The sequence below is a fragment of the Astatotilapia calliptera genome, chromosome 23 (genome assembly GCF_964374335.1).
Source record: "Astatotilapia calliptera chromosome 23, fAstCal68.1, whole genome shotgun sequence".
NCBI lineage: Eukaryota > Metazoa > Chordata > Actinopteri > Cichliformes > Cichlidae > Astatotilapia > Astatotilapia calliptera.
In genome coordinates, this window is record NC_137443.1 from 39,609,781 (window position 1) to 39,619,051 (window position 9,271).

At 40.2% G+C, this 9,271-nt stretch overlaps 1 protein-coding gene across 4 annotated transcripts in view; it reads right to left on the reverse strand.

The window, feature by feature from the left end:
* jam2a (junctional adhesion molecule 2a) overlaps positions 1 to 9,271 on the reverse strand; it is a 21,472-nt gene continuing 12,201 nt past the window's right edge. Inside the window, exons 5-11 of one of the 4 annotated variants that reach the window (XM_080296895.1) lie at positions 9,081 to 9,268; positions 8,751 to 8,853; positions 7,813 to 7,920; positions 7,657 to 7,669; positions 3,096 to 3,167; positions 1,057 to 1,090; positions 1 to 889 (exon numbers count right to left, since the gene is read on the reverse strand). In XM_080296895.1, coding sequence (XP_080153021.1) covers positions 851 to 889; positions 1,057 to 1,090; positions 3,096 to 3,167; positions 7,657 to 7,669; positions 7,813 to 7,920; positions 8,751 to 8,853; positions 9,081 to 9,268 — 557 coding nt within the window. In that variant the 3' untranslated portion in view covers positions 1 to 850. Of the gene's footprint in view, positions 890 to 1,056; positions 1,091 to 3,095; positions 3,168 to 7,656; positions 7,673 to 7,812; positions 7,921 to 8,750; positions 8,854 to 9,080; positions 9,269 to 9,271 lie in introns of all 4 variants that reach the window. The other 3 variants (XM_080296894.1, XM_026158614.2, XM_026158613.2) reach the window with 3 other exon arrangements.

A 9,271-nucleotide genomic window follows, 5' to 3' on the forward strand; every position in this document is an offset into this window, starting at 1 on the left:
TTGAGTAGAAAAAACTTTATTACTGATACACTATTCAAATAAAACTCTGAAGTCATTCACACAGCCTAAAAACAGACACTCCATTTGATAATCAGTGGCACAGAAATATAAAGACATATAAAGAAAAAAGTAAGGCAAATTTTTTTTTACAAAAAAAGAACTGTGATCCATAGATAAATATGACAGACAGACAAATTAAAAAGGCACAAGGTATATAGTATATATGTATATTTATAAAAAAGACCATGCAGGCACATCAGGATGGAATGGGGTTGTCCTCAGCGTTATTGTTAAGTGGCTTCTTGTTCTTACTAAGATCACGAGTGGTCCCAGTGTCGAAGACGAAATACTGACTGAGGTAAGCTGTAGTTTTATTGAAAACAACTGAGATGCTTCCCTTATGGCTTTAAGGAGAATTCCCTGTCATGATTCAATTTTTTAAAGACAAGAAATCTATCAAATTAAACATCAGTCTTTGGTAAAAAATAAAAATTGAGTAATTAAAGCAGTTAGCCTTAGAAATTTATACTGAGAAAAAAAAGATCAATTGCAAATTCAACATCTGACCACCAGGGGGAAGCAGAGTACCATGAAACTGTACTTAATCCCATAATAGCAGGAGACATCAATGTAAGAGGCGAATACACAACAAAGCCAGAGTAAAGAAGCCTTGCAGATTTTCTTGACATCAACCATCCGGAAGGATTGGCGGAGGAATAAAGATTGAAATTAGCACGTATTGGAAGATCAAGAGCTCGTTCTGAGTCCGAAACAAAATCAGAATCCAGTGTTGGCACCTTATCACCTTTTTTTTCTTTTTGTTTTGCTTTTGGAGAAGAAGACCAGCTTCTCAGAGCATGAACGACTGTGTGTGTTTAAAATCCTGGGGCTGAGAAGAGGGACACAAAACAAGTATTAATGTTTGCTAAATAAACTGATGATTTAAATTAAAAAGCACACACACACACACACACACATCAAACATCCGGTAAGTGCGAACTGCTACATTTAGGCAAAGTGAGAGGGAAAGAAGCAAACCTGAAAACAAACACTTACTTCTTGGGGTGGAGGGATGTAGTTGACATTGGACCTGGAAGACAGAAACATGGTAAGAACACCTGACAGCTCTAACCTGAGTTATATCTCGCCTGTATTAATAATGCACGTGGCAAACACAGGTAGGAAGAACAGTCAGAGCGAGCTCGTCATTAGGCAGCACTGGAACAAAGTGGAGAGCAAAGTGTAAGGAAAGTGCTGCAGTTTGTCGCAGGAGGGCTTGTGTATGTGCATTTGGAGAATGAGAGACCTTTTTAAATCAATCAAGATGTGCAGACTTTAATTGCTCTAACAATAATTTGTTAATTATTTAGGAGTTACAGCCATTTCTATAGACTGCTGTGGTATACAGGGGCGGGATTATGAAAACCGTGGTGATGATCAGAGCTTTAAATGTGCCTGTAAGCAGATACGATTCGGAGAGAGTCGGGGTAATGCTTTTCTCATTTCCGATCTTTACACCAAGCTAACGTCTCCTGTTTGAATAAACAGCTATGAGAGTGCTATTGATCTCCTTTCAACATGACAAGCTCGATGTTAAAAAACAGCTCCCTGAATTTCTTTCTTCCACATTTACAGTCATTTTAAATAGTGCAAAAGAGGGATTTGCACATTGAAAAGTTGCAATTTAATTGTTTTTTTTTAAATATATAATATATGTATGAAAATTAATCCTGTGGAGCTTTAACAGAGTGATTATCCAGATGTCTGACAATTAAAAACAATAAACAACTTGCATGTATGAGTTTTACTTATATTGGCTTCATTGACATTTAATGCTTAAAATTCTATCGGGCAATTTACCTCACCTCGGAGATGTAGAGATCTTAAAAACTCGTGTATCAAATATGACACACTCGGTGTTACAGGATTAAGCAATCAAGGCTGAATGATGGTCAGAGCGCTGCCCTTTTGTCTGCCACGAGTTCAACGCTCAGTGAAAGTTGCAGCTTCAAAAAATCAGGTTGAAAATTAAAAATGTCTATATTTACGTTTCTTTGGGTTGTGAATGCAGATAAATTGGTGCCAATTTGAGACCTCATCAAAACTGTTGAAATTTTTACTTCTTGCTTCCGTTTATGATGTTTGACCTCATTTCCTCCCCTAAATGGTTCATTACACAAACTCACTGGCAAATGAAAACCAAATTTTTGTTCACAGGAAAATCAGTTTTCGACCAGAATCTGCGAACATCTTGAATCAGAGAAGACTTTAATGTAGTTTAATGTGATTTAAATGTAACAATTATGTGTTCAATCTGAAACTAAAAGCCGAAGAACCTGTGTTTTTCCAGATGAGGGAACTTTTAGTGCATACATCCAACTGTAGGTGTGTTTTCACCATTCAAAACAAAAAAGTTCACATAGTCAACTTTGACTTGTAAGTACGTTTGACATACTCATTTTCTTTAACTGTAAATAATGTGGAATTGATCAGAGATGCTGTAAAACGCCATTTATGAACACTGGAATCATTCATCGTGAACTGTTTGCATCTGCAGAGATGTGCAAAGGTCCTTTTGTTCAGCAACAGTATTGTGTTGCAGCGGCACGCGGTGTTAAAAGTCTAAGTGATCGCGTTAGCGGAGCTGTGAACTGTTGTGTAATGCATTTGGCTTGCTGAGTGTCTGGCACATCAACCTCTATGGCTTTAATTATAGTCTCGAAATCACCTCCAAAAATAAGTCTTTTGGAAGTGATCCTCTTCTAAGAAATTAAAACTATTTCACAGGGAAAAAATAAAAATATCAATAACCCATAACTTAGCCAGTAAATTTAAAGTTGTAGCCAAAAAGATGTTCAGCTTTAAATGAAGACAGGAAACAAGTAGCTTGGCTCTCTGTGAGCAAAAGAAATCTTCTTACCGGCACCTCTAAAGCTCAGTAATTAACACGTTATCTCGTTTGTTTAATCCAAACACAAACAGCCAAAACAACATATGGTTTTAATGGTGGGTCAGGTTCTGCGGTTCCTCCAAAGTCTCGCTGTCTGCGAAGCAGTTACGTCTGTTTATTTTATTTCCTAATGTGCCACACTCACATGTCCTCAGCTCTGTGCAGGGTTTGGCTGCTGATGTGGGCTGCACCATGACACTGGGAGATCCAAAATGACCTGCGGGGGGTCAGGGCATGGGCTTTAACAAGAAGCATGCCCTCGTGGACTCGTACTGCACACCATGCTTTGGAGTGTGAGTATTAGTGTGAAGTCATCCGTAAAGATGTGCAGCTTAACTGTTGGTTTGGAAAGCTGGAACATTTGTAACCTAAATCTGTCAACCTCCACATTTGATTTCTATTCCATGCATTTAGCTCTCTGTTAAATTTACCCCACAGGATTGTGCATTCAGATTTATACCTGGAAAGCCAAAAGATACCACAATTAACATGCACAGGCGCCCAACCAATTATGTCTCTGGAACTGCTGGTTGGACAACAATGACATTCACTCATATGCTTAGGTTTAGTCAGGCATGTTGAATCATAGTGGATTCTGTCATTCTGCAACAAAACAAGCAAAGAAATGACCCTGACCAGTGTTTTATGGTCATTTGTGTGTAGTTTTTAGCAATGCCAGACCTCTAAACTCTCATCTTTGGAATAATATTACTAGTAGTAGAAGTCCTAATAGTCCATCTAATATTTGAGCAATGACCTGAATTCCAACAGACGTTGGAAACCCAAATGAAAAAGTAAGAATCAAAATAGGCAGAACTAATATGTTCAAGCCCACTTTTAAATTACATAGAGAAGTAAACCAAGATGTTCAAGCTTATTTGAGCACACTTTATGAATGACATTTCATAAACCAGCAAGCATGCAGCCAATCACATGCAGCAATCCAACACCGCAGTATTAAAAAGCTCAAACTGTGTGACTGCCTTTTGTTTGAGCAATGCATTTAATAGCTGGAGTTACCCAAGGCTCCAGTTTAGGCCCCTTTAAAGGCACAGTGTGTAAAATCTCACCACTAGGTGTCAGTAGACTGCAGATTACAGGCAATTGATTTCTGTTTTCTTACCCTCCTAACATTAGCTAATATCTAATAAGCTGAGAGTAAGTAATTGTGACAATATCGGGAATAAATAAGCCTGTTCATGAAGTGCCAGTCACGTTAACTCTTTCCTTCACGTTTTCACTTCTTTGGTGTGGGAGACCTCTTCTCAGATGATTAAACATAGGTATGATCATTCATATTTAAGTCTGAAGTTGTACACATGAATTAAAATTCAAATCAAGTTTAAATTTGGATTGAACTGATTTAATAACAAACTACTGCTAAATGCAGAAAAAAGCTTGTCTTGCTAGAATGGCAGACTAACTAAAAACACAAGGAATCAAAAACATAAGCAAAGCTTGCGGCATGTGAATGCCATGAGTTCTCTTCTCCATCATTAGTGGACTACACGTGGTCAGGCAATGTCCATTTCAGCCACTGTAATTAGGATGGAGGAGAACATGGTGGCTTCCACTAACTGTGCTCTATGCTTTCTATCAAACACTGAAACACTGACGACTGCAGCTGAGAGCAACTTGGGGTTCAGTATCAAGGATATTTAGGATCGAAGCACCAACCTTCCAATCAGTTCCTGCTTTACCTCCTTAACTCCACAAACTAAACACCAAAGAATGCATATTTATGTGTACAGCTGACTGTACCTTTAAAGACCTGTACTATATCTAGTTCCTTACTACAACTAGAGCTGGGCGATATAAGATTTTTTCATATCACGATATGTTTTTTTCCATTTCAGGCGATAACGATATCTATCACGATATAAGCCAAATAACTATATTTGTAAGATTTAAATGTGCCGTTGCTCACAAGTAAAATGTGAAATAATCAGCAGCTTGTTTTTATTTAAATATTTATTTCCCATAATAAGTTCAACAGGGTAGATGTACTTAAGGAACATGAGACTTTTTCAGATAAATAAAGGCAAATATTGCAAACTACACAAAAGGCAGCCGCTAAAGCGTTTAAGTTTCAAAATAGAACAAACGAAACAGACTAAATTGTCAATTCCACTTAGAAACAAAATATTAATTCTAAAAATAAATCTTAGTTTGTTTTACAGAAGAACAGACAAAACTGACTAACTTTTGTCAATATCAAATAAACTGAGAACTAAAAGGAAATTCTCAATCTCTCCTTGTTGTATAGTTTAGCTTTTCAAACAGTTTTAACAGTTACTTTAGTCTGACAAAAGCCGAATGACGAATTAGCGCTTCCAGTCAGAGACTGAGGCTACGTCCACACGTACACGGGTATTTTTGAAAACGGAGATTTTCCGTTTTCGTTTTAAAAAATAATCCCGTCCACACGTAAAGGCAGAAATGAAGGAAAACGCTGCTATGAACATGCCAAAGCAGCAGGTGGAGCTAGATTCCTAACCGTGCAGAAATGTTGGCCAATCAGAAGTCTAGAAGCCTCGGTGGGAAAAAGTAAACAAAGCTGCGGCATAGAAGCAGAACCGAGTCGTATGCGTGGAGGGACAGTAACTGTGTGTGTATATGTAAGCATTTAAACACTGCAGAGAGTAGAATTAACAGTAACAGTATTGTAGAAATTCATTTCACAGAAACAATAACGTGGCGCACAGTGTGACGTCAAAAAATGCGCACATCTTTGACGCTGCGTTTTCTCCGTTTTTCTAGTCCACATGTAAATGCAAAAACGGAGTTTTCAAAAATATCCACCCTGGCCGGAGTTTTTAAAAATCTTCGTTTTCAGTGACCAAAAACGCCGCTTACGTGTGGACGAAAGGTGCAAACACATAGAAAAAATCTGCGTTTTCAAAAATACCCAGGTACGTGTGGGTATTGAGCATGCACCAGTTTATTGTATTTCCAGACTTGCTTTCGGCACAATTTACAGTGCGCGCAACTCTGTTTTTTGTCAGACTTGAAATAGCCGAAATACCTTCACACTACGGAACTTCTCTGGCTCTTCCGTTCGACAATCTCTCCGGCATTGGAACCATCATCTGTTTTCTCTTCGGTAACCTTCGGTCACGCTCGGTTGATTTTTCTAGTCGGCACACTCATTTCCTTCATTACCCGGGCGGTACGGTGGCTGGCTGCTTCCCAAACAAATACACATGTGCGGCTTGGCACTTGTGCTGTACGTAACAAGTCACGTGACGTGACGCTGCGGCTGTGATTGGTTCGGCTCTGCGCTACTTAATTTGGATTGGCTGTTCTTTTTTTTTTTTTTTTTTTTAAGAGGACGAGAGCGGCGAGGTCTATCGCGATAGTTTAATTTTTCTATCGAGAAAAAGTTATATCGCGGTACATATCGTTATCGTTCTATCGCCCAGCTCTAACTACAACCGATCATTTCAAGTATTCACCATACACTGTGAAATCACTAGTGCCTCATTTGAAATAAAAGAAGTAAACTGTTTCCTTCTTCTTTGGCTAATATTTTCCAACAGGATCTTAAGTGAGCAACTAAATGTGACCGCAGCTACGCTTTTTAGTATCCTAAAAAAAAAAGCCAGAACAGTCCGAACTGTGCTTCATTCAACCAACATTCATCTACGACGACTGAAAACACATCCGCTGTCAGTCCTCAGCATGAAATAACATTCATCCATCTAACCAGGTGCCCGAGGGACCATTTTTCTCTTAGATGCCACAATCTAGATCTGCATCGCCGCTCAGTAAATTTGTACCCACTATCGGTGCATCAGAAATCATGTCGCATTGTCTTTGATTCTTTGTGAAGAAGCCTGTTCTATAAATAGGAAGTTGACACTGACAACTCCAGTTAGCTCAGCAGGATAAGCATCAGACTTTAACCCAGACAAAGAGCTTTCGCATCAGCTTTAAGGAGAGCTCTACGCTGACTCCCCATCAAACTCCAAGCAGTAACAAGCCAGTAATCAAATAACATAAAGTCAGGCGAGTCAGACCTGGGATACGAGGCCATGCATTTATGTCTCTGTGTCTTCTGGAACCTCTTTACACCCACTCTGGTGTGTTTGGAGGGCAGTGTCTGTAAGACGGGTGTAAGCGCCTTCAGCTATGCCACACTCTCATTCTTCAATATCCAAATAATCCTTTTCAAATTACCCGTCCAATCAGTTTAATTGCCTATAATTCCTTCTACTGCCAATATTTTCCTTCTTGCTGATTAACAGCCTGTAATTATTCCATAATTATGTAGCACTGATTGTTTCCCCCACAGCCCTGTTTTGAGGAGGGAGGAGGCGGGTGGAGTGGTCATCTGTCTGGCTGTATTTTGACATGAATTCAACATTAGTACATCTGCTTGGAAGTGGAAATCAATTCTAAAAAAAAAAAAAATCAATCAAAATAATAGCAAAAAAACTTTTTCCCAGGGTTTTGCATCTGTTGCCGCCAATCAAATGACCCAGTGAGTTGAAAAGCAGGCACTGCTGCATCTCAAATGAAAACACACACTCACACACAGCCACAGCTGTCACTCCATACAGTCCTGACTCAGCACACAGATGCAGACAGGCCGGCTAAGTGCAACAACAATCCACCCCTCCCCACCGCCTCCCCTCGACTTCAGCGTGTAAGATATTAGCTTGTGTTTGTTCACATCAATGTTAATTTAATCACAAAGCTCTTACCTTCCTCTGTGTCCTGCTGATGAATGAGCCGGGACCGTGGAAGAGAAAACAGAGTCAATGTCATTCTTTTTTTGGCGGGAATTGAAAACAGTTTCTATATTAATTGGTGCACTGTGGAGTGGTTATCGGACTGCCAAGACAGCCACACAAACTCACGGCTGAAGAAGCCGTTCCTCTGTAACAGGAAACCGCCGCATCCACAGATGAGCACGGCCAGGAAGACCCCCAACACTGTTGCCACTATCGCTGTGATGTTGACGTCCTCTGGAAGTGTGAATGAAGACTGAATTATGAGCTGTTTACTCGCTAATTTATTGAAGCAGCGAGACACAAGATAAATCAGGAAGCAGCAAATAAAGCAAAGTAATCTCCTAAAGTGGGAAGCTGTACTGCAGCGTTCCTATAATTTAATAAAGTCCACTTAATATGCTTTTCTTTTTGTCATATATATACAGTTACAATGATGAACGCTCATCTTAAACAAGTAATGCCTGTGAGCCACAAGCTCAGGTCACACACTGCTGTAAATGCTCTGTTTTAGACAGGCTTCTCCTCTCGTGGCTCTGTGTGATGTCACTGAGAGCAGCAACCCCTAATATGGCCATCTGTGATTGCAAAAGCTCCACCCACCTGCTGTTAAAACATTAATGAGCCAATGGGAAGCAAGTGGGAGGAGCTAGTTTCAGACAGATGGACTGCACCAGGCTCAGTGTAAAATAAACTACTTTTTAAAATCAAGCACAGCTGCTCCTGCACAGTCTAAGAATAAAAAATATGGAGCTGAAAATGAGCATAACAGGTCTACTTAAAGTGCTTAAATGGTAGTGTGCATTAACGTAGAGCACATTACATGATTTATTAACAAGCCCAGCACTTATTTTCATCAACAGCGTCGTTTTATATTTTGTAATTTGGCCCACACTGGCCACAGGATCTCTTCAAACTGTAGGCTAGGCTATAAATGTGTCCAGACTTTAGAAGCAGGATGGAATGAACTTAGTGGGCTTTTCCTCTCCACTGCATCCTTGATTTTGTCTGGTGCTGAAAGGTGTGGGGGATGAGGCGGGATTTAGTGTGGAAACGCACACACACACCTATCGTCATATGCTTGGCCTCGCACATCTTGGGTAGTCCCACTCCGTTGGATGCCAGGCAACTGTATCGGCCAGTGTCCTCTTTGGCTACAGATTTAAACTCCTGTGGAAGAGAAAAACCAACCAACAAACCTCTATTATTAGAAAGAGCACGCTTTAAAGTGAAGTGTCTTCTCTCCTGACGTGTCCTTGAGGAAGAATCAGGAATGCTACCTTGTATCAAACCGAAGAGCAACTCAGCAGAAGCATCTTTATGCTTACACGATACTACAGTGTGCAACATTTGCCTGGTTTTCTTTATCTGCATGCACACACACTTATTTGTCTCACCAGAACTCCTGTGCGCGAGTTGATTAGATAGGTTGCGTTGGAATGACGGGGCGGGTTCATTGGCTGGTTGTCCTTGTACCAGGAGTAAGTGGCAGGTGGGATGCTGTGCTGGTCCCTGCAACTCAGCTGTACCACTGAGCCAGTCACTGCTGAGCTGGGGATTTCACAGAGTGGGGTTTGAGGCGGCACTA